The following is a 27,475-nucleotide window of genomic DNA, read 5'->3' on the forward strand; positions in this document are numbered from 1 at the left end:
AGTCAATATTGTTATTTAGAAGATCATAAATGAATAATATGTCGGACATTTTACGTCTAACCTCACATGGCTGAATATAAATAGAATCTGCTACTAATTGATGAGATGAAATGAGACATTGACTCTCTAGAGATCGGTCAATTTAAGCGGAAAGCAATTGATTTTAAAAATTTATACTGAACATTTTCAACAAGTTGATCGGTCGAACTCTGACCTCATATTAATGATCCAAATTCTAAATTAGATCTAACCAGGGAGCAATAAAGCGTTTTTAGAGCTTGAATATTTTTAAATTCTCTAGTGTTTCCTAAAATAAAACCTAGCATTTTAAATGCTTTATTAATAACTATATTAGTGTTAGAAGAAAACGACATATTACATGAAAAAAGAACACCCAAATCTCTTATTGACTCCACTCGGTTAATAATAATATTATTAATTTTATAATTGAAAACTAAAGGATTTTTTTTTTTTTTGGTAAAAGAGATATAATTTCATTTATTAATATTTATAGGCCAATATTTTAGACGAATCGACGCTAACATAGCTTGAGGGCCGCTGTGTAAAAGACTGACGTGTTCGTGTTGAAATAACAACTTAGTAAATGTGCTTTTGTGTGGTAAAATAATCGGATGTCGCTGATAAATATCAATGAAAACAGCATTTTTTAAACGGCCTCCTACGCGTAAAACACCATTTTCGTTCATGTAAGGCCTAAGATGAATTAATGGACTCTTAGAAGAAACAAAAGGCGTAGGGTAACTCAAATTTTTTATTTCAGAAGAAAAGTAATCATTTTGTACATGCTTTATCAGTCTTATGTTCGCCTGACTTAATTCACTGACCTCTAAAGACGCTATTTTTCCATTCGATTTACGTACGGCATTATAAATAAAACGATAGCAATACGCGATAACACGCAATATTTTCTGATAATTTGGGCATCTATATAATAAGAGAAAATTGTCTTGTGTTGTATTCGCGACTNGGGCATCTATATAATAAGAGAAAATTGTCTTGTGTTGTTTTCGCGACTAAGTTAATAGAATTATAATTTTCAGTACACTTGACTTCAGGTAAAATTTAATTATTTATTGCCTCGGCCGTGGTTTGCTATTCTTCACAATCCTTTTGTAAGCACTGTGGCCCTGACCGCCATAAAGACGACTTAGACAATTCCTCGGGATAAGAACCACGAGATATTACATCGTATATTACTACGTAATTATACGTGCTATTCCGCTCCGGCGTTCATCTTGGCCCATTGCGTCAGGCTGTCATATATATTTATATAAAAATTACCGTTTTGGTGTGCGAATCGGTTTTACTCGGTTTAAAGAGCTGACACGACCCGGCAACTTAGCTATGACTTATGACTTAGCTATGTGAGTTATGACGTATGTCTCTGTTGTTTTTCTTTACTTTTGACAGCACAATCCAGTTTAACTGGTGAATATTTTGTCTTTGGTGTTAGTTCTATCGAATAAGTGGCTCAAGGCAAGTTAACGAACTGAATATGTGCTAATATTAATTAGAAGTAAAAAAAAATATTAAGTCACAAAAACTAATGAATTACGCTTAGGGTTCAATTGTCATTCCTCTTGAGACACTTATTAAAGTTCGTCGATCGTTACCAAATTTTGTATAATTTACATTTATTTATGTATTCGAATAAATACGAGGGGTAACATTTTGCAATATTCAATGTTCATAATTTATATACACCCTACGACTATACATTTATGTATGTATATATGTACTATATATATATATATATATATATATATATATGTATGTATTAAAATGCTTGTATTCAATGAGTACTTGTCTTAAAATAGTTATCCAACTATAATCATTTTCCATAGTAAATAAGTTAAATATGGCTGTTTTGAAATGTTAAAAAAAATTAGAAATAAAAAGGTTTTTTTTATTATTAGTGATGAATAATAAAAAATATGTTTTAAACGTAGCCTGTAAAGCAATAATTATTTAAAAAAGAATTCCACGTCATAATAAATGTATCAAAAGTATAACTGTTGTTATTTATGTATAAGACATTCTGTAAATACGTATAATTTTTTTTTTTTTTAATTTCTTATAATAGTTATAAAAACAATGCGAAAAATTGTAAGTGTTAATAAAGAACAACATACAGACATCGATTATAAATCTATAGGTTTTCATTTAGTATTTCATGATTTTACAGTTGATTATTTCTTTAGATTTGAAAAGTCGTGTATATTTTATCTATTGTAGTATCTTTAAAAAATAAATAAAACAAAGNGCAAAAAATTGTAAGTGTTAATAAAGAACGACATACAGACATCGATTATAAATCTATAGGTTTTCATTTAGCATTTCATGATTTTACAGATGATTATTTCCTTAGATTTAAAAAGTCGTGTATATTTTATCTATTGTAGTATCTTTAATAAATAAATAAAACAAAATTTATGATACATTTATTTTAATACGAAAATCCAGTCGTTCTGACAATTTGCTATGATAAAAGTATGTGTCTGAACATTATGGGTCACTTGGGATATTTACTACACAGGGTCAATGACTTAACATGTTGTGGCTCGGGAGGGGGGGCTTATCTCCTGTTGATGCCATGGTTTCTTAAAAAATGTTATAAATGGCTACTTATTATTTCACTATGGTTATTTTAAATTTGGTTTGATTTATATTTAAGAGAACTTTAGTAATTGAGAAAAAAAAATAGAGTTAGCTGAACATTATTGACAAATGATGCGTTCCACAATAAATTTAATTTAAAATGAATTTAAAAAAAAATATGGGTATTACATATAATGTTATTTGTTAGAAGCATAATTTAGAATCACGATTTTATTGCTATGATGGAGGCAAATATATAAAATAGATAATTTNCTATGATCGAGGCAAATATATAAAATAGATAATTTAAAATTCTGAAAAAGAACTAAATATACACAGCTTACACACGCATGTTAATAAATAAATATCTTTATCAAATGTTACTTTTGAAAAAATTTTAAAGAAATATGTAATACATATTTAAAAACCATAAATTAAGTCAACGTTTTAAAAAAAAAAAATGGAAAAATATTCAATACAAAATTTACGATTTGAATTTGATATTATATGAATCAATTTCTGACTAGGTAGTCTATTTTTATGTATACGTAAAACAAATGACAAATGGTGTCCTTTTTTAGTTTCAATGCGAAGCTGTGAAGGTATTAATTTGACTATAATATGTTTTTTTATTTTAAATTTCTGTCGTCGCTTTTTCTCAGCTCTCACCATACCATTTTCAACCTCAAATACGTCAATAAATTACAAATCGTATTTAGGGAAGACATTTGAAAGAAAAATTGAAAAAATAATTCTTGTCTTCTGTAAAAAGGGGGAATACTTCAAAAAAATTTGAATTTTTACAATCAATAAATTTCGACATTTTTTAAACATTTATAAAACTGTCAAAACCATTTGATAAATCAATGAAGCAAACATTTTTTTTTCATATATACATAAGGTATTTTTCTTTTATTTGGTATAAAGTTTTCCAAAACCTGAACCTTAATTCAGCCACAGGCATTCGAAATGAAAAAATTAGAATAAAACTTAACTTTTAAGAATATTGCGGAAATAAACCGACCCTCAAACAAGTGTTCCCTTAACCAATGGCTAAGGGGACCATAGAGATGAAACCTAATTATGACTGAGACGGCCACAAATAAATGGATTAGAGTCCTATGATAATGATGATGAGAATATTTTACAAATCATTTGTGATAAGCTCAATTTATTTTTATTTAAATTGATAAATCTAGCCTTAATAATTAAGTAATTAAAAGTAAAAAATCATAGTAACCAATGAAAATTCAAGTAGCAAAGTATTTTTAGTTTATTTTGAAGTAAGAAAGTGAGAACAAAAAACACAAAAAATAGTTAACTAATTATTTTAATGTAATATAATTTGTTTTTAATATATAATATATATTTAATATCTTTTAAATAAACACCTGTATATACTACGGCTAAATTTTTTAATTATTTATATACAAACAATATCATTATCAAATAGAAAGCGTTACATTACAACATTAATTAAAATTAACTTTTTTTAAATTAAATTTTCATAAGAGTTTTATTTCATTTTAACAAGTTGTAAGTTAATTATTTTAAAACAAACTAGTATTCAACAAAGTATTTCATGCAAAAGATAAGTAATACATTTTTGCAGTAAAATGATGGTATTTATTCTTTAAAATGACCACCAAAACCGAAATTTGTACAAAATATTTGTATACCATTTGGAATTTTCGATTTTATATCTTGGCAGCGGAAGTTGAAAGACTTATATAATCTTTCATATAATTTTTCATTATTAACAATCTTAAAATTGTTTTGAAAATGTTTAAAATTTTCGTCAAAAATTTTTAAGTCAAAAAGTTCCTTTCTTACAATTTCAGCAGTATTAATGTTATCAATAGCTTTATTATTTTTAATTTTCGAATGCCACTCTTTTAATTTATTTAGAGCGGTAAAAACAGGAGTCGAGTGATTGAAAAATTGGAGTGCGTTACACATACAATTTATTAATGGATAGAAAGTATTAATAGATCTATTAAATAAATTTAATTTTTCAATTATTGTGAAGTCAATATCAATATCTTTATATTTATGTATACTATCATTATATTTTAGTTCATTAAACTTCATATCACTAAATATTTTAATGGAACATTGAAGATTATGAAATTTTTCAACTATGTTGTAGTAGAATGAACTCAATATCATTGAACCATCCTTCATTTTTTTATTAAAATTTTTACAAGTTACCATCTCTGTATCGCCATTATCGGGTTGAAAATTATGATAATTAACTGTTTCCTGTTCATTGACACAATAACAGAAGTCTACTGTTAATTCAATCCAATTTGTTTGACTAAAAATTTCATTCAATATCTGAATCTTCTCTTTATCTGTGTTACAAAAATGTCTACAAGAGTTCACGTTATATGAAAATATTAAAATTACAAGCATCATTAAAACATCCATAATTACCATATAAATTTATTATACTAAATGTTTTATACTGTAATAAAATTTTAACGTAAATATATATATATATATAAATTTATTTTTGTTACATTATTAAACAGGTCACATATGTATTTTATTTGTAAAAAAATTAGTTTACTTTAAAAATATCATGATAATACTTTATAAAACACATATTTTTACGTCTTGATTTTTGCAAAAAAGCGTATCTGATTTAGAGAAAAAAATATTTGATATAGGTAAAATAATTGTACATTATTTTTCCACATTTTAATAATAAAATATACCTTTTTCTGGATTGTCAGCACTTCCGTTTTGGATAGGTGTAAATGGCGTTACAGTTTCGGTGAAAAGTCGTTATATAATTTTCGGGTAGAGTATCTTTGGAGTACTGTGATTTATCTCTATTGTGTGTAGGAAAATTTTGTTAGAATAATAATTACTATAAGTCTTTATTATCATGTAAGGAGTACTTAGTTGTACTTTGAGGAGGTGTACGTAATAAAAGGAAAGAGTCTATTGAAACTTCACGTTTCGGTTCTTAAACGAGTAGCTCAAGGAGGATACTCTAAAAATGTAATTTTTTTACAGAATGGTAGATCAATAGACCTCAACTTCAAGGCAACGCTCGAGCACATTGAGAATACAAAATTACCCCAATCGTCCTTCGTGTATCGCCACAGGTCACCGCGATAATGTGGAGCGATAATGTGTAAGATGGCGGCCAGGGGATCGCACAGGACGTATGAGCACGCAGACACACCCGAGACTACAAACAGCAAGCCCAGTGCGATACCTCGCCAGCAGTAAGTGTCAGAACAAGGGGAAGACAGAACGGGGTTTCGGACGTCAAGAGACCATCGTCGTGGTCGCGTTAGGCTATTGGACAGGCCTGACACTTTGCTCATACATGCAGCGGACACGGTAAAGATGTTGGAGATGGAGCCGGACATTGACGCTGTGGCGGTCGAATATTCTAGAATGTTCGACCGCCGCCGCCTCTAGAAGATTCGTCGCTCTACATAAGCGTGTGGCGGTCGAATGTTCTATAGAGTTCCGCCGCCGCCTCTAGAAGATTCCTCTGACTATTTAAGGGCAAGATCGTCGCTCCAGTCAGTCAGTCGATCAGTCAATCACTTACGCATTCTGTCTTAAACGCGCTTCGTCTCTCGCTGTTATTTGTTAGTTCGTTGTAATATAGTATAGTTGTTATTAAATCTTAAAAGTGTTTATTACTTCTATATATTACACCTCGCTACAACGCCATCCCAAACGCACGTCAAATAATTATGCCGGATTTCACCGAACTGAAGAACCTACAAATAGTTCAGCTACCACTGTGGATCGGACTGAGAGGGAGATCGTGTCACGGTCGCATTGCACTCTCGTTTTACCACTGGATAGTTATTGCGGTGCTTCCCCTTCACGTCCGACCGGTTGTTTTAATACTAGTTAAAACGCGTGTTTTACTAGTTGTCTAAATAATTAATTGATTAATCAATACCCTAACAACAACAATATTCTTTTTTTAACTTGCACTAAATTATATTAATTTACATTAAATATATATTTAAGATTGAAATATTTTTGACACATTTTCAAAAGTTTAAAAAGTTTAATACATATATATTGTGAGTTTAAACACATTCTATATAATGGAAAATAATCCGATTCAATACTATGTTAAATGAAAAGAACATATGTAAGTGCTCTCATTAAGTGTTTGCTATGATATTTTTACTTTCAATAAAATTATACATATTAATTTGAAATAATAAGTTGACACGACTTACATCGCAAAAATGTGGTCGACACTGGTTTTGAGGGTAGAGACCCGTGGGCCGTTTATTAAATGAGCGACAACAGATTATGTTAACAAAAATAAAACAAACCGAAAAGATAAACACAGTAATAATAATCTTCGCATAATATCGCGGCACTTTCGCTGGCGTCGACGACGCGATGTTCGGCGTAATCCTTGGACGGCAAAATGGTTAGCAGCGTTGTAGGCGACGGTGCGCGGGTGCGGTTCGGCTGTCGACGTTGTCGCTTTCACAACGGGAGGAAGACTCTCGCACCATTTGCGGCGGGTCGTCGTCGGCCGTGCGGCATTTGCTGGACTTTGCACCATAGCGTATAACACGCGGTGTTGGTCAGTCAAATACTCATAGTAGGGCGACGGCTGATAAAGGTGGCACGAGTCGCGAGGCATCGTGTATAACGAAGCGACGCGGGCCGTGTCAAAGTTATATGAAAAACAAATTTTCACAAAATCTAAAATTATAATTTTGTGAATATTATTAATTTACGGGGAACGAGATAATTGTTTCAAACATTGTATATATATATCTTAAACAAATACTACTTGTGATATATTGACATATTGTAGAGCCTAATCGATCCAAGTGGCAATAAAAACACAAACAATTTTTTTTAAATAAATGCATAATGTATGATGTATGAGTTTTCGTATAAACCATAATATTTATACAGGCCATTTTTTTTAAATATTGGCGTCGATCTTTCAACAAAATATACTTTTTTTTAAAAGCACACGGTATGTAAAACTGTTATAATTTACAGTACTAAAATCCTCGGTATGAGTGTATAGAAAACCGATCATACTTACTCATTAAAAATCAAAATAAGGGTGTATAATTAAAATAATAATTTTAATAAAATAGAGAATTTTCCAATATTTACAAATAAAATTCAGTCACAGCTTTTATGAAAGAAAAAATAGTATTTAATACTAAACTGAAATATTTGTCTTAACTGTCCAAAATGTAATGTGATATATATACATAGTCAGTCACCATAAAGACTAATAGAATTACCAATATTAGATTACTTGAAATACTGTTATATGATAAGGTTTTGTAAATAAATATAAATTTTACATCAAAGTTATGATAAAATTAATTTGAAAATCACAATTTAAAAATAAATACATAGCTATTACAAAAATAATTTAACACTAAAATAGAAATTGTTACATTATGACTTATTTAATTACATTATTAAATTTTTTTAACATTATTTAATTATGAAATTTGAATGTTTTCAAATGTAAGTCACCTACTTTAAAATAATCTAGTATTCTGAGTTAATAAAGTCTAGGTGTAATTTAAACAGTTTGACATAAATTATTAAAAGTGCATACTTTACTGGAGTAAAATTTTAGTTTGTTTCATAAATCTCTTCATTGAAGCCAAAATTTTTACAAAATGTTTCTATACCGTTTGGAATGTCACATTTTGAAATATTGGGGCAAAGAGTAAAGGTAAATATACTTTTTTTAAATATATTCTTTTTAAATTTATTTTATTAATGGGACTAATAACTTCATTAAAGTTTTTAAATTTTTTGTCATAAATATTTAATTGAGAGCGTTCGTTTCTTAAATCTTCATTTTTTAAATCTTCATTTATTTTTATATTTGAATGCCTCTTTATTAATTTTTGTAGAACAATAAGAACAGGAGATTCGTCATGTAAAATACAAGACTAGCATGTAAAAATGCTAGTGCATCTCTCATACAAGTTAATAATGGTACGCTAATTTCGAAATCTCTATGAAATTTCCTGTTAGTTGCTACCGAAAATATTTCCTGATTTTCTATTTGAAGATTTATCTTACTTATTAGATCAATCCTTGCTAACAAATCGAAATCTCTAACAAATGCGTAGTAAATTGAACTCAATATTATTGAACCAATCTTCATTTTTTCAGTTAAATTTTCCAATAGTTACTGTATTTTCATTGGGTCGAATGTGACCATTAATGTTAATTTTACCAAGTTTCTCATAGACATTGTTAGTTTCTTTATAATTATAAAATTCCAAATCTTTGGTCAACTCAATCCAATTTTTATGAATAACACAAAGAAGTGTAAAATGAAGTAATTAAAATTATGATTATTTGCAAAATATTCATTATTGGCTTTTATATAAATTTACTATACTAAAGTTTAAGTACTTTAATAGAATTTAAATTTATATAAATAGTTATTTTATAGTACTTTATGAATGGGTAACACGCGCATTTTATTTTTAAAGACAAAATCTAATTTTAAATGATTACAATAATATTTTATTAAGTGCATATATGTATGTCTTGATTTTAACAACAAGCTCTTAGCTAACAAAAATACCTCTTGGCCTTCTTGTTGTTTATTATTTATTCTTTATTTAAAGTTGATATTTTAAATCATAGAGTTTTATACGTTATATGAAACAGAGAAAAGCAAATAGAATGATTTTTTTAATTTAAAATTTCATTTATTCAATAATTAAAAATATATTGGAATAAGAGGACGTAGTATTAAAATACAGTATAGTTGCTATTATGAATTCTGTAACCAGATAGCATTTTTTTTAAATTATGTTTTAGTTATGTTGTTATAACGTAATTTTAACTTATAATATTATATTAATGTTATAATATTTTCTGTAATATTATTTTTCAAAATTGTTATCTAGTTCTATATTAATTTATAATTATATTTTTGAAACGAAAATACTTATTGAATTAATAACATTTCTTGTAATTTAAATAATACATTTTAAATCATAAATTAATTGAGTCTTAACACTTTTATCAAACTAACAAAGAAAAGCAAATAGAAAATTACTTAATGAATTACATAAGTGTAGCATGCGATTAACTGGTTAGTTTTTACAATAGTTCTGCGTGAGGGTAAATATATAAAACATGGAATTTTTACGAAAAAATACTTGAGGGATATTGATTGGTATCTTTTCAAAAATTTCGGAACAATCTATTTAGTTATTGAATAAATTATACATCCACTTTACATCTAAATATTGTCTTCTACATAATAGAGAGTATATTTTCAAATTATTAAAAAAAAAAAAATTATTTTGGTTTATCCTATTTTTATTAAATTTGCCCAATTAAGAGGTTAAGAAACGTTTTTGAATAGATTCAATCTTTTTAATATCATTGGCTGTAAATGGAGACCAAATAATAGAACCGTACTCCAGGCCAGATCTTACAAGAGAAAAGTATAAAGTTTTTAAACAATCTATATCATGAAATTCATTGCAATTACGTCTTATGAATCCTAATGTACGCGACGCTTTGTTATAAATATAGCTAATATGTTTTGAAAAAGATAAATCACAAAACAGGAAAACGCCTAAATCTTTTATATGATTAACTATAGAAAGGTTAAAACCATTAATTGCATATTGATGATTGTAAAATGATTTAACTCTACTGAACGTGATTTGTGAGGATTTGTCTTTATTTATTTGTAAACCATTTTCAAAACACCATAATATAAATTTATCTACATCTGATTGTAATTTAAAAAGTCACTAGGTGAGTTAATTTGTAAGTATAACTTCAAATCATCCGCAAATAAAAACATTTATAGTGATTGAAAACATTACTAAGATCATTTATAAAAATCATAAACAAAAGAGGTGACAAATGCCCATTTTGGAGTACACTAGATGCAGCATCAATAGTAAAAGACATTGCATCACCAATTTGCACTATTTATTTTCTGCCACTGAGATAAGTCGAAAGCCAATCTATCATAGGGTTACCGACTCCCACAGCACTTAATTTACTTATTAATATAGAATGATTAACACTATCAAACGCTTTTTCAAGGTCAGTGTAGATAGCGTCTATCTGATCACCTTTAAAAAAAATAGACATTAAATCAGAATAGTAGACAAGTAAATTAGTAACTGTAGATTTAGAAGTTCTAAATCGATGTTGATTGTTTACCAGTATTGAGCTAAAAGTATAATACAATTTTGGTACTATCAACTTTTCAAATAATTTCGGTATAATACTCATTTTAGTTATAGGTCTGTAATTACGTAAATTAGATCTTATTCCAGACTTAAAAATAGGGTAAACATAACTGGTTTTCCAAGTCGTAGGAAAATACCAGATGATAGAGATAAAGATAAAAAAAAAAGGATTGGATGAGTAAGGGAGTAACGGCAGTTTTTGAGAAAAATCTAAGGAACCTAAAGTCCGGACCTACAGTCATATTCATATTTAAATTCGATAGACCTGTTTGGCTGCTGATCAGATGTAGCGTCACTTGCGTACCACCGGTTTACGCAATCGAAATTGTTGTGTACGGCGAGTCTGTGTCTGGTTTGCGTGAATGATCCTATGACGGACAGTGGAGTGCCTCAACTTGAGGGCCCACAGCTAAGATCCTCGTATTCGGTAACGAGGAAAAATTTTTGGGTGCCCATCCGCTGGTGCATGTCGTGGAGAACGTTTCTTTTCCTTTTGTGAAGATGGAATTAATGAACTAACCAGGTTGCATATAAACCACTTAAATATCTAATTGTGTAGTAATATCGGTATAGTCCCACATAGCATTTTGCAATATTAAATATTGTATAATCATTTACATTAGATTTCCTAAATAATATTAAAAATATAATATTTATTTGTTATTCTTTAAATGTTATAAAATTAATATTGATCATGTAATATTTGTGTAATGTTACATTTACATTTCAAATGTAATAATACATTTGAATTAACTATTGAACGTTTAAATAATGTTTACTCTTTATTATACGTTTAATATTAACTCTACGATTCATTTTCAACATCTTAGTAATAATTTATTTTCATTCAGCATTAAATAAAAATTAAGTATACTTATAATTTTTATATAGATATAATAAGTTAATTACTACTACAACCCATTTGTACTAACAATTGGTACATTGATAATATTTATAATATCTTATTATAATATCTCTAGTAGATAAAGTTTTTAAATCTTTGTTTAATTGGCAAGGTAAACTTTAATTATGAGTTACGGAAGTAAAAGTTCTAAGAGGAGACGTATTCTTGAAGAATTGGAAATTTTCTCGTCGGCCGCAGATAGTGAAGTTTCTATTAATGAAATAAGTAATGAAATACAAGAGACACTGGATTTTCCCAACACTGAAGATGAAACACAAAATATATCTGGTATGACTACTAAATATTCATATTACCTGCATATTCTTTTTTTTACTTCTACAACTGATAATTATTATCTATATATATAGATAATAATAGTTATAACTACAAGTAAAAATTTAATTCGCCAGGAGATAATAGAAAGTAGTAAAAAATTTTAGAAGATATTCATATTATATGAATATAATTAATATAAATAACATTTTTTTTCATTATTATACGCTGTAATTAAACAGTGTAATAGATGAAATATTTATATTTTTAGGAACGTTGTCACACCAATATTTCTTCTCTGCACTTGAATCAGACTCGAATATTAATGATGCTTATTCAAGCTTCGATAAAAATGAAAATACTTTTTCATTTAACTTTAATGATATTACAACTCCTGCAAATATTCAACTTGTTAATTGGGTTGTAAAACATGGTATTTCAAACACAGCTACATCCGATCTATTAAAAATATTGAAGTCTGTAGAAAACAGAGGTGTCAAATACAATAATAAAATTAAAAGAGGTTACTCCTGGAAAGTATTTTCACTTAGGTGTTTCTAACGGTATAAAAAAGAACTATGTTATAACAAATGAACATGAAATTTTAAAATTAGTTATTGGAATAGACGGCCTACCGTTAGCTAAAAGTTCCAAAAGTACATTTTGGCCGATATTATGTTATATTAGACCAAATTCAAAAGTTGTTTTTCCTATTGGTATTTATTGGGGTAATGATAAACCCGCAGATAGTAATGAATTCCTTCTTGATTTTTTTATTGAAATTCAAGAATTGATATTAAATTGACTTGAAATCAAAAATGAAAGAGATATAATTTGTAAAGCTCAAATTGTATTGGACGTATTCTGCTGTGATGTTCTGGCAAAGTCGTTTATACTGAAAACTAAAGGTCATACTGGTTTTTTTTCTTGTTCACGCTGTAAAGTAGAAGGAGAATATTACAATAGAAGAGTGTTTTTCTGATTTAGACTGCACAAAAAGATCACACGAACACTTCAGCATTAAGAAACAAAAGGAACATCATATTGGATCATCCATGTCTATTCTTCTTAATATTCCAAACATAAATATAATTACTTGCTTTAGTCTTGATTATATGCATTTAGTATGTCTGGGGATTGTAAGAAAATTAATTAATTTGTGGCTCAAAGGCCCATTGAAAGTTAGAATTCACTGTACTAAAAGTAAAATGCTTAGTTCGTTACTACTTTCATTGAAAACGTCAATTCCTAATGACTTCCAATGGAAACCAAAAGGTGTTGATGAGGTTAGTCGCTGGAAAGCAACTGAACTTAGAACGTCTTTGCTGTACATGGAACTTGTTGAATTAAAAAATTATTAATATATATAAAAATATAAGTGAAGAATGCTATTTTAATTTTTTATGCCTACATATAAGCATTTCCTTATTAGTAGCACCGAATATATGTGATCGTCTTTTGAATTTTTGCAACAGTTTACTTAAACACTTTATACGGAAATTTGGAGAACTGTATGGAAAGGAATGGATTTCATATAATTTACATACTTTACAACACATATGCGACGACTATTCAAATTTTGGTCAATTAAATAACTGCAGTGTGTTTCCTTTTGAAAATTACATGAAGACATTAAAAATATTTATAAGAAAGAGTCATCAGCCATTACAACAAGCTGTTAAAAGATATTCAGAGCACTCTGCATATAACTGCCAATCAATAATAAATAATTCAAATGAATTATTTTCATACAACAATGAACATACCAAAGGCTTTGTACCACATATTCTACAAATTACGCTTTAATATAAAATTATTAGTTATAAAGTCACAGATATTAAGATAAATGATGTCGATTGTTACATACAAACAACTACAGGAGAAATCGTTAAAGTTATTAATATATGTCATACTATTAGTACGAAAATGATTGTGAGGTACCGTTTTAATAAAAAATCAAATTTTTATCAAACACCTATAAGTAGCTCAAAATTAAATACTTTTTAGTTGGAAATTTAAATACTTCTAAAGAATATTGGTCAGTATATAACATTAAGTGTAAATGTAGTTTTAAAATACAATGAAAACGAAATGGTTGCTATTGCACTTATTCATACCTATCGTCACATGGAACAAAGTGTCTAATTATTAATTAGTAATTAAAATGTTGTATAAGGCTTAAAAGTATTATTGAGTAATGTTTTGTATATTGTTTATTGTGTATAAATATTTTAAATCCTATTAATAATTATTTGTAATATCTAATGTGACCTACTAAAAATATTTATAAGGTAAAAATGTTTTTTTTATAATTATTGTTGTTTTTTTAAAGTGTAAAAATATTTTTAACTCTAATAATGAATTTAGATAGATAATAATTGTAATTTGTTCAATAATGAATTGTTTCAAAAAAGGTTTATTAAACACACGAAATTTTCATGTGTTTAAATGTCTAATTACTAATGATTAAAACTTGGCATAATATTTCAATTAATNACTAATGATTAAAACTTAACATAATGTTTCAATTAATTAACCATAAGTACTAATTTTTAATAGTTGTAAAAAATCATCATAGCCTAGCTTAATATCAAATAATAAATAAATAAATTGACGTCAACAATGGACGTATAAATGGAAAAACATTTCTTTCACTTTGATTTGAATTTGCGTTCACAAAGAACGCAATGTACCTATACATATACATTGCGTTCCTTTTAGATTGTATATATATAATTAAATTATTAGTATAAAAGGGAAAAAAGTTTTAGCCAGTTACCAATTTGTAAGGTTGTATTTGGTAAGCAATAATTTGTCTGACTTTTTAATAAAAATATTTTAACAGTTTTTTTTATTCTAGAATGATGATCAAAATTTTTATTAACGTTATTATGATATTATTTTAAATAAAAAAAAAATTTATTTTAACTAGTATATTAATTTGATTCTAGACTCTATTGTCAAAAATATGAAAATTGTCTACAAGAGGTTGAAGACAAAATAAAAATATTTCACTCAAGCGCCTTTTAGGTTGAAGAGATCACATAAAAAAAATTAGGTATGCATTCTGATATATGTAGGTGTAATTTATTACTCCTACCTATATCATTAATTGTAAGTTCAATTAATAATATAAATGATAGTAATAATAAGAGTAATCAATTAATTACAATTTTTATATGTTTATCTACTTATTGAATACTATTTTATTAGTAAAATATATTAAAGTAAAACATTTTTATTTAAATAGTTCCTCAGGAGTGATCTCTTTCCCGATAAAACTACAAGTGATATATGATACAGGATTTATGTTATCATAGATACATTCTTTTATTTTCTAAGAATTATACATGATTCTTCGAATTTTCATTAATTAAGTAATTTAAAATTGTACTCTTAGTGTAACGAAAGTGTTTTTTTTTTGTTTCAGATCAGATAAGTTCTTACAAACAGTATATTACAATTTTATTTGTAATTTTTAAAATATATTCTTATTAATATAATACCATATTTTTTTATTAATAATTCATGACATTTTTATTACTTTTTAACATTTGATATAAAAATCTTGTTAAAACTTTTTGCAATCTGTTAATAAATAATTGGCAGTTCTTTGTCTTAGATCAATAATATTTGGTATATAAACTTATTCTGTTTCTTAAGATGTGTTTTTTTTAGTAATTACTATAATTATAATTTTTACTGCATAATACGTTCTTACAGTTATATTATTATAGTAACGTCCCACAAACGAAAATAAATTTAACCCTTTTTCTCATTTTACGAAACCAGCGATTTGATGAAATAAGGTTAGAAAAAGAGAAATTCACACAATACACTACATATTGTGATAGTAAAAAGAAAGAAGAGTTAGACACCTAGTATATTTAATATAATTTATCATTTGATTACCGGTTAAAAACTACTTATATTAATTGTGCCATAAAAATTTTAATAATATACCTGTTGTAAAAACTGCACATATTCTCGTATGCTCGTGCATGGCAACAGCCATCATTTTGGAGTATTATATGGATATTTGTCCAATGATATTAAATTCTTTTTAATGTTAAATTTAATACGTTAATTTAATGTTTATTCTTATTATTGTTTTCTTATATAAGTAAACTAAAAAAAGAAAGAAATTGTTTGGTTTAAATCGTTTATGTTTTCCATATATTACATGTATGTTTTTTCCATCTTTTTGGTGTGTATATTAGTGTTTTTACGTTTACGTTATTGGTTTTTTTAAATTTCGTAACTTTTAGCTCGGGAAAAAGACGTATTCGGTTTGTTAGCGAAAAATAGACGAGAATAATAGAGAACGCGAGATATAAAAGTTTAAACTCTGATAAGAAGTCAGTGTACGATCATCGCGTAGTATAATTCTTATTATTACTATATCGGAATACTTTACACAATGTTTGTCATTTTTATGGGTAATCATTAGTATTGTTGTTTTTATTATTATTTGTACCGCTGATTGTTTGGTTATTGTCGGTTTTTATGTTCATATGAATATTTATTAATTTAATTACTTAATTTGTTTAAAGTTTATTATTGAAATTTTATTTCTCTCAACTGTTTATTATGGCTGACGACGCCGCCTTTAGACTCGCTAAAGATCGCACGTTACTTAGGCGATCAACCTCAGTGTCGCACATTAAAGCTAAGTACGATTTATCACGTCGGGTTATTACTGAGACGGCACTTAAAAAAAATTTTATTGAGGCAGAGGGCGATATGGAAGCGCTTTGGTTTGATTTCGTCACCGAAAACAATGCTTTAATGGATGCGTTGCTTAATTGAGGCATCGGGTCAGAGTATTCATCAACACTTCAGCTTGAAGTACGCGAGTGCGTAAATTCGATTAAGGCAACGAGACTTAAGTATCTGTAGCAAGTAGATCGCGTTCCACCGCCGGCAAACGTGTCGGTGTTGAGCGAAACCAATTCAGGCGCTTGTTCAGTTCAAGTTATGGAAAAAACGTCGCGAAAAAATGTCCGATTTGCCGCAACCCAGTTTTGATGGCGATCATACTAAGTGGCCTACGTTCCGTGATCGTTTCAAGTTGCTCATTGACCAACAGAACTTTCACGATATTGATAAATTTCATTTTCTAATTGGTTGTCTCGAAGGCAGTAGCCCCACGGACGTAATCAACAGTATTCCAGTATCGGAACAAAATTATGCATTATGATTCTATCTAACCGTTATGATAAGCCACGGCGAGTGGCGACTGTTTTAGTTGAAAAAATGCTATCGGCACAAATATTGCGCGCAAAAATTATGTTAAATACGTTTCTAAAAACTTTTGACGAGAGTATTTCTTTGCTTGAAACATTAAATATTCCTGATATATTCTTTTGTTTGCGCTATGCTCTCGTTGCTTACCGACTTCAAGAAGGAAATGTTTCGAGGCTGAAACGTTAGCCGAATATTCCTCAGCCAATGATGTATTTAAATTTGTAAAAAGATGAGTAGCCGTTTTAGAAAATGTTCAAGATTGTCGTCCTGTTCATGGTAATGTTTATAAAACTAAACGTAATGAGCAAAACAGTCGGCTTTCGGTAATGTCGCTCGTTACCATAAAACCAGTCAATAACATTAAAGTATCGAAACAATTCACAGCATGCAAAGGTGATCATACGCTAGTTAATTGTCAAGTTTTTATCAGTTGGACCGTTTGCAGTTTGCTCGCGATAAACACCCGTGTTCTCGATTACATATAAACAATTTAAATATCTAATTGTGTAGTAATATCGTTAATTAAGATACAAGTCGTGACCATAATAAGGGAAAATACTGGGTGTTCCGACCAAGAAGTGTTTCGAGTTGATGGCATAACACCCCCCGTTACCCTTTAAATTTAAGATACTCTGAAGAATTTCTAATATATGTGGTTGTTTGTTATTTAATTATTGTCTATTCTCGTCACTTATTGGATGTTAACAGTCATCCCCCGTGTGACCCTCCCTCTACCGCTTCAATAATAGCGATTTAAACAGGCTTATAGTAAAAAAACAGCATTCTAGTGCGGTGCATAACTAACTATCCTACAGTCTAGCTGCCTCGTATAAAACAAAAATAGTTATCCACCTATAAATATATTTTTTAGAAATGAGCTAGGCTGTTTTGAAATTTTGAAAATATAAAACAATTGTTTTTTTTATTATTAGTGTTAAATAATAAAAAACATGTTTTTTAAGTAGCCTGAAACGCAACAATTACTAAAAATAAAACTGAATATACACAGCTTATACACGCAAATTAATTAATAAATGTCGGTATGAAATGTTATTTCGAAAAAACATAAAAGAAATAAGTACAATGTATATATATATATATATAAAAACCATAAATTATGTTAACGTGTTTTTAAAAAAAGAAACGAAAACTGTAAATATTTTCAACAAAAAGGTAAAAGGGATAATATTTTATGATAATTTTAGGGGTTGAATAAATAATAATAAATATCCCTTGAAGTTTTAGAATTTATATTAATAGTTTTTTACACAATAGATTGTGTTCCATGATAAAACCATTGATTAAATTTGTACTTGACTTGTATCCTATGGCATGCAATAATGTGTTAAGTAATCTAACTTTGACTTCATGTATTACTATAATTATTATTATTATTATTATTGATTACGAAATAGATTTAATTTTAAACAATACCATTTCGTTTCATAAAATCTACGAACATTACATGAAAACGTCATTATGTCAATGATTTTATTTTATAAAAATAGAAAGAGTAGATAATATCGAATCAACAGATAAATGATAATTAAACCGAGACATAACAATTTTCTCGGTTTTATGTGTTTTAGTTCTGTATATGTCAGCAATTTTTACTACCATCCAATTTACCTCCCTAGATGCCGATGATTTTCGCAGAATTTATTATTAAACTTTGCTATATGTTTAAATGATACAATTGCATTTTATTTTACAAAATTATACAAAAAACATTTTATATATCATTTAATAGAGTTTAAATCTATATATAACATTTTTACATTATTATGTTTGTAGACGAGATGTTGCATTTTATAATCTCGAGTTTCTAATTTCTACAGATTTCTCACGCAATTTATTCGCACCATGATCAGGATTTTATTTTTTACAGTAATTAAAACACCTGTTTCTTTATTATAATATAAAAATAAGAGTAATTTATATAATAATTAATTATACAACCAATAATTTTATTTTAATCAAATACAATATATATTAAAACACATTTTAATTTAAAATTAATTGTTTATAATAACATTAAATCGTAACTAGAACTATACTCTTTTTTTTCCATTAAATACAAGCTTAAGATTTACAAAGATTCCTTTGTTTTAATCTTTACGAGTGAATAAAAATCTTGCGGGTAAATAAACTTGAAATGATGGTTCATCATCAAGCTTTACTTCAGCCATTGGAGTCTTATTCGAGTATTTTGATTTTACCATATCAATCCCAGAACCTTATATTCTACTCCTATTTTAAGATCGGATACACACACTCTACGTTTATTTTGCTTACCATACAACCAATCTTTATCTATCACACTCATCTATAATATATAATATACACATCATTATAAAATATTCTATGCTGTATTCTAATATAAATTATTAAAAAACTTATTTTTAACTAATATTAGTCTTTAAATTAAAATCTACGATGATTTTATATCACTTTAACGTTACTTTACAGAAAGCAAACTTTTCTGATTATAAATTAAAAATGACTGTACTATATTTTGACGCGGCACCGCCTTTTGCTCTAGACTGGTGCTCACCCGTGTCTCTCTCGATATCAGCCGTCCAGCCATTAATATGACAATCGGTTGTCATCGGTTGTTTCCCCGCCCTTGACACTGAGATAAGGCCGCCGCCGAATATGGATTACTGATACTGCGTTCTGTTTCGTTTCCGACGTACACCTTAGCTGGTCTTTTACTTTGTCGTTCTAGTTTTGTGCTCTCGTGCGATTTTGGTGAAATTATATTGTATTCACACGCTTTCTTAGTTAATAGTACGCACTGTAACGATTAAGTTCCTGAGTTAACAAAATTACACTGTATCAATACACACATATGAACATATTCCATAGTAGTGTTGATATTTAAAAGATAGCCGAATACGACCGGTGTAGTTGACTTGCGATACATATATATATATATAGCTAAAGTTCGCGTATTTATAATTGTGTTCTTCTGTTTTTCGTTTGTATTATAAAATTCTAGTTATACACATCTATTTAGTGTGTGATGATCTCCGTACATAGCATACGCGTTAATTTAAAGGAATTATGGTTTTTATACTAGAATTAAAACGTATATATAACAACTATTGATGGAGGGAAGAAATAATATTTCAGAGTATAAATAAATAAATTGATTGGGGTGATAACAAGAAAGATACCGATTGATAGGGTAATTTAAATGTTGATTGAGGCGCTATATTAAATTAATTGTTATCAAATTGCTTCACTGATATATAACACACATTTTATTCTATCATTTATTTTGATAAGGGCGAGAGGAATGTGTTAAAGCTTTCATGGATTGTTTGTTGCTTGAAGTGCCTGAGGATATATCCATGTTTGCAGTTGAGTTCTGACGTTTCGGACTCATTGCAGGGTCCATCTTCAGAGTGATGGTTGCTAGTCGGTGGCTGCAAGTATAAAGAGTGAGAGGTTTATAATGAGATAAGTAAGGCACTAATAATGTGATAAGGTAGATGTTATATTAAATTACTTGTTATCAAATAACTTCACTAATAATAAAAAACAAACGATCATCTTTTATTTTGATAAAGAAGACGCCTAAGAAGTGGTAAGGGAAGCGCTAATAATGTGATAAGGGAGGCGTCTCCACAAACATACATTATATGGGTTTTACATAAATTGTTATTTATTAGAAGCATAATTAAGATCGCGATTAACCGATTTTATTGCGATGATGAAGGTAAATATATTAGGTAGATAATTTAAAACTTTAAAAAAGAACTAAATATCCACAGCTTACACACGCATGTTAATTAATAAATATCTTTATGAAATGTTACTTCGAAAAAAAATTAAGGAAATAAGTAAAATATATATAAAAACCATAATTTATGTCAACGTGCATAAAAAAAAACCTTAAAAATTATAAATATACAAAATTTACGATTTGAATTTGATATTATATGAATCAATTTCTGACTGAGTAGTCTATTTTTATGTATACGTAATGGTGTCCTTTTTTAGTTTCAATGTGAAGCTGTGAAAGTATTAATTTTACTATAATATGTTTTTTTATTTTAAATATCTGTCGCCACTTTTTCTCAGCTCTCACAATATCATTTTCAATTTATAATACATCAATAATCGTATGTAGGGAAGACATTTGCAACAAAAATTGAAAAAGTTATTCTTTTCCCCTGTAAAAAGGGGAGAGAACTTAAAAAATTAGGATTTTTACTATCGGTAGATTTCGACATTCTTTTAACTTTTTTAAAACTGTTAAAACCATTTGAAAAATCACAATGAAGTAAAGTATTTTTTTTCATTTACAGGGTTTGTATAATAAGTAACCGGACTGACCTCATAAAATTTTTTATTGCTGCAATATTTACAATTTTCTTTCAGAAACTTTCAAAGTAGTCCCCATTGGAGTCGATGACGCGTTGATAGCGGTTTTTCCAGTCCTGGAACGCCCGCTGGAAGTCGGCAACCGGAATGCTGTCTAGAGCCCTCGTCGTAGCGATTTGAACGTTCTCCAGAGTCCCGAAACGCGTTCCCTTCATGTCTCTCTTTATCTTGGGGAACAAAAAAAAGTCGGGTGGTGCCAGATCTGGGCTGTAGGGAGGTTGTGGCCACGTCGTTCTCGATTTTTTGGCCAATTCCTGTGAGAAAAAAGTGAGAACTTTGGGCACGAGCTTTGCGTAAATTTTTCTCATGTCCAAATCGTTTGTAATAATGTTGTGCACGGTCATTTTGTCAATGCCCACCTCATCGGCGATCATCCGGATGCTCAAACGACGGTCATTGTTCAAAACATCACGCACTTTCTTCACATTTGCGTCCGTGTGAGTGGAAACTGGACGGCCGATGCGCTGCTCGTCATGGACGTCTTCGCGGCCGTCCCGGAAATTTTTGTGCCACTCAAACACTTGAGTTCTGGATAGGGCATCCTCACCGAAAGCCTCTTGAATCATTTTAAGAGTTTCTGTGGCGGTTTTTTTTAATTTCACACAAAATTTGATGCTAACACGTTGCTCGATCGTTCGCTCTATTTTCACTCCGACGAGGTTTTTCAACATGCTCTGCGCTCTCGGGCTATCCTGTCTCTCCAAGTGCTTGGAGGCAACTGACTACTGGTATGCTGGCTTCCCTAGATCCCCCACCACCACCCAAGCACCACACACCGGCTAGCAGACGCTTTGTTGGCGCGGCGTAGGTACAGTCCCGTTACTTATTACACAAACCCTGTATACTATAGGTATTTTTCTTTTATTTGGTATACATTTTTCCAAAATCTGATTCTTTATTCACCCACAGAGGGTCATTCAAAATGACAAAATTAAAATATAAAGTTAACACTTTTGAAAATGTTGCGGAAATGAATCGAGCTTCAAACATGTATTCCCTTAAAAAATTGATGAGGGGACCATAGTGATGCAACCAATTTATGGCTGAGTCAGACATAATGAGATTGCATCAAGTCGATAGCTTATGCAAATTCCGTCAAATAAATAAGATAGAGACGACCAAAAATAGATGAGATAGAGTCTATGATAATGATGATGAGGATATTTTACATATGACTTGTGATGAACTTATTTTATTTTTATTTAACTTAATAAATCTAGTCTTAAGAATTAAGTAATTGTTAGTAAAAAATCATTATAACCAATAAAAAACCAAGTATCACAGTTTTTTTAGACTTTTTTGAAAAAAACAAGAATTTGAAAAATAAATGCAATATTAAAATAAATACTAAAAATAGTCCACTAATTATTTTAATTTCAAATCTGTCACAAATAAACACTTGTATACATTATTACTAATGAATATTATAATAAATTTAATTTAAAAATTATAATTTAAGAATTATTTATACACAAATAATATCACTATCAAATAGAATGTGTTATATTACAATATTAAATAAAATTAATCTTATTTAAAACATATTTTTATGTAAGGTTTAATTTATTTTAAATGTTTGCTAGATAATTACTTAAAAACAAACTAGTATTCGGCAAAGTGTAGTTCAAAAGTAATCTAATAAATTTCATGCAAAAGATAAGTAATACATTTTTGCAGTAAAATGGTGCTATTTATTCTTTAAAATGACCACCAAAACCAAAATCTGCACAAAATAATTGAACACAATTTGGAATTAGCGATTGTGTATCATTGTTGTAGATGTGTTTTAAAGACTTGTATAATGTGTCATATATTTCATTATGACTAACAATCTTAAAATTGTTTTCAAAATGTTTAAAGTTTTCGTCAAAAATATTTAAGTCAAGAAGTTGTTTAATTACAAATTCAGCATACTTAATGTCATCAATTTCTTTAAAATTTTTAATATTTGATTGCCACTCTTTTAATTTATTTAGAGCTCTAAAAACAGGAGTTGAGTGATTGAAAAATTGTAGCGCGTTACCCATACAAGTTATTAATGGATAGAAAGTATTAAGAGCCATATGAAAAAGGTTCAAGTTTTTAATTATTGTGAAGTCAGGATTATAAATTTCTTTAATTGAATATATAGTAAAATCTTCTTCCATTTTCCCTAATTTTATATTATAAAATGTTTTAATTTTCCGGTGAAGTTCATAAAATTTGTTGACTATGTTGTAGTAGTTTGAACTCATTATTATTGAACCTATCTTCATTTTTTCAGTTAAATTTTCAAGATTTACTGTATTTTCATTTGGTCGAATGTGATCATTATAGTTAATTTTATCAAGTTTCTTATAGACATTGTTAGTTTCTTCATAATTATAGAATTCCCAATCTTCGTCTAAAATTATCCAATTTTTATGATTAAAAATTTCATTCACCTTCTTAACCATTTCTTCATCTGTGTTACACCAAGAGTCGTAAAATGAAGTAATTAAAATTATAACTATTAACAAAATATTCATTATTGGCTTTTATATAGATTTATTATACTAAAGTTGAAATACTCTAATAAAATTTAAATGTATATAAAAAGTTATTTTATAGTACTTTATGAATAAGGTAACACACGTATTATATTTATAAAGACTAAATCTAATTTTAAATGGCTAAAATAATACTTTATAAAGTACATATTTGTACGTCTTGATTTTTGCAACAAGCTCATATCTAAAAAATGAAAAACAAATTTACTTTTGGCCTTGTCGTTGTGAACTGTATGTCTTTTTCTGGTCGAACAGATTTTTAGGGTTTTATTATTTTAAAATTTTAGGTAACACTATGAACGTTAATATATCAATTTTTATTCGTTTAAGTTACAACTCTATGTTAAGAAGGCACGTCACTGACTGACTTAATTAAAGTGGTGGTCAACGACCGTCCACGTACATGTTGATAATGATAGTCGGACCTAACAGTAGTTGTTCAGTATTTACTCTTTATTTGAAGTTAATATTTTAAATCATAGACCAATTGAGCTTGACCACTTTATTTGAAACAGAGAAAAGCAAATAGAATGTTTTTGTAAAGTTAAAATTACTTTTAATCAACAATTAAAAATATATTAGAATAAGACGACGCAGTATTAAAAACCAGCACACTGGTTATTATGAATGCCATATGTTTATAGAAATTATAATTATTTGTTTCAAATAATAAATACTTATTGAATTAATATTATTGCTTGTATATTATGACACGGCACCGTTTTAGGCTGCAACTCACTCGATATCTACCGTCCACTTAACCTTGACAAGGCCGGAGACCACAGTGTATTACTGATTATGCGTCAGACTGTCATATAGATATTTATACATAAATCACAGTGTGCGAATCGGTTTTTCTCGGTTTAAAGAGCTGACACGACCCGGCAAATTAGCTGACCGTCTTTTGTGAGTTACGACGAATGTCTCTGTAGTTCTTTTTTTCTTTCATATGTAAATCCCGTTTAGTTAGTGAATATTGTGTCTCTGGTGTTATTTCTATTGAAAAAATGGCTCATCGCCAGTTAGCGAACTGAATATATTTTGTGTCGATTTTTCGAATTACTTAATTAACCTTGTTTTCTTTTTTTGTATTATTTAAAAATCAAATTATAAAATTATTTGTGTGATGCTGTTAGGGATTAGTTTAATACTTGAGGATCTTAGTCAAACCGAAAATATGAAGCTACCTGACGTCTGCTCAAATAATGTATTCCGTATTCCTGAAATGAGTTTTAATTACCTGAAGCAACCACAAGCAATCGTGTACACTAATTACTAGAGAGAGATTGTATAATAAAGTTAATCTATTATTTTATGAAAATAGGTACACCTGCATAAAAATGAAAATAAATTGTGCTGAGAAACAATTACATTAATATTAAAATGTTTTGTAAAAATTAATCTTGGGACTTAGAATTAACACTTAGGGTTAAGGGGGTAATGTAATAAACAAAAAAATATATAATAAATATTGTGAGAAGGTTGGGTGAGTAAGATGGGTATAGAGTTCTCGGGCATCTATATTCAAAATATAACCGACAAGACAGTATTTGCACAGCATTTCTTTGCGTAAAGCCTTGGCTGGCGCAGATACAGTTAACCTCGTCAATATATATAAAATATTATTTCAATACAACTTTTTAACCCAACCATACCATTCTAACCTTATGACTGGGTTCACACGTAGGGGATATTTCCAAGATATAGTTTCCTATCGTTCTTACGTACTACATATATTTAACAATGATCAATGTCCAGACTACTAGATGTATAAATTGACTAGTCGATAAAAATAGCACACTTAAACATACTTTAATTAAAACACACATTTTTTTCCAGTGTTAGTCTTTACCCCAACTGCTTATACGTTACCAAAAAGGTATAGAATCTAACCTTAAAAATAGCGGTTACGTGGACATAGAGTACTACTGCTATGTTATGACACGACTTACGACGTAATAATGTAGTCGACACTGGTTTTGAGGGTAGAAATCTGTGGGTCGTTTATTAATGAGCAACATCAGGTTATTTTTAAAAAAACCAAACAAACCGAAAAGACGAACACAGTAATAATAATCTTCGCATAATATCGCGGCACTTTCGCTGGCGTCGACGACACTGTGTCCGGCAAGATCCTCGGGAGTCAAAAAGTTAGCAACGTTGATGGCGACGGTGCGCAGGTGCGGATCTGTTCGTCGAGTCTGGTCGTGTGGCACGTGACGTACATCCTCGACTTTGTCACGTTGATAACGGGAAGATGACTCAACGTATCGTTTGCGGCGGGTCGTCGTCGACCGTGCGGCACTTGCTGGACTTTTCACCGAGGCGTATGGCACGCGGTGTTGGTTAGTCAAATACCCATAGTAGGGCGACGGCTGATAAACGTGGCACGAGTCGCGGGTTAGCGAGTATAACGAAGCGACGCGAGGTCGTATGACAGGGAACTGTTTAGAAACTATAATTGGCGAGTTGGGCATTTAGGGTTACACAAGACGGAGGCGAGAAAAACAATAAGGTTATATATATTAATTNATGGCGACGGTGCGCAGGTGCGGATCTGTTCGTCGAGTCTGGTCGTGTGGCACGTGACGTACATCCTCGACTTTGTCACGTTGATAACGGGAAGATGACTCAACGTATCGTTTGCGGCGGGTCGTCGTCGACCGTGCGGCACTTGCTGGACTTTTCACCGAGGCGTATGGCACGCGGTGTTGGTTAGTCAAATACCCATAGTAGGGCGACGGCTGATAAACGTGGCACGAGTCGCGGGTTAGCGAGTATAACGAAGCGACGCGAGGTCGTATGACAAGGAACTGTTTAGAAACTATAATTGGCGAGTTGGGCATTTAGGGTTACACAAGACGGAGGCGAGAAAAACAATAAGGGTATATATATTAATTAAGTTGTAGCGACCAAAACATACGCAACGAATATTCTCGAATGTTCTCGTTATCAAAAACCTTCGAGAAACTTCGATAACGCCATAAGATAACCTACGCGGGTATAGAATATTCTAGAATTAGCGAGAGCCTTATCGGAGCTATATATATATCGGAAGAATCAGTCAGTTCAGTTAGTTCAGTTCAGACTGTCTAGTCCGCGATACGCTACACGACCGCTACACTCCGCCGCTGTTGTCATCGTGTATTATGTTTACTTCGATTATTTTATTTTTCCTTACTGTATATACATATATTTTCTTTTAGTGTTTATACGTCTATTTTAGTGTTATAATTTTGTTTAATAAAAGTCTACCGCCATTTAAATAATTGTGTGTTGTAAGATAT

At 29.4% G+C, this 27,475-nt stretch overlaps 1 protein-coding gene and 1 pseudogene across 2 annotated transcripts; both read left to right on the plus strand.

The window, feature by feature from the left end:
* Window positions 1–5,776: 5,776 nt before the first annotated feature.
* LOC126907779 (uncharacterized) lies at window positions 5,777–12,952 on the plus strand. 2 transcript variants are annotated; one of them, XM_050689374.1, is made up of 3 exons: window positions 5,777–6,754; window positions 11,861–12,036; window positions 12,293–12,952. In XM_050689374.1, exons 2-3 carry the CDS (start codon window positions 11,874–11,876, stop codon window positions 12,580–12,582), a joined length of 453 nt encoding a protein of 150 aa, XP_050545331.1. In that variant the 5' UTR covers window positions 5,777–6,754; window positions 11,861–11,873; the 3' UTR covers window positions 12,583–12,952. The 2 variants fall into 2 exon arrangements, with proteins under 2 accessions (XP_050545331.1, XP_050545330.1); XM_050689373.1 differs by lacking the exon at window positions 5,777–6,754 and adding an exon at window positions 8,132–8,335.
* LOC126908290 (uncharacterized) lies at window positions 12,774–14,349 on the plus strand (annotated as a pseudogene).
* Window positions 14,350–27,475: the final 13,126 nt, after the last annotated feature.

The sequence above is a fragment of the Daktulosphaira vitifoliae genome, unplaced genomic scaffold (genome assembly GCF_025091365.1).
Source record: "Daktulosphaira vitifoliae isolate Bord-2020 unplaced genomic scaffold, ASM2509136v1 Scaffold_5, whole genome shotgun sequence".
NCBI classification, from domain to species: domain Eukaryota; kingdom Metazoa; phylum Arthropoda; class Insecta; order Hemiptera; family Phylloxeridae; genus Daktulosphaira; species Daktulosphaira vitifoliae.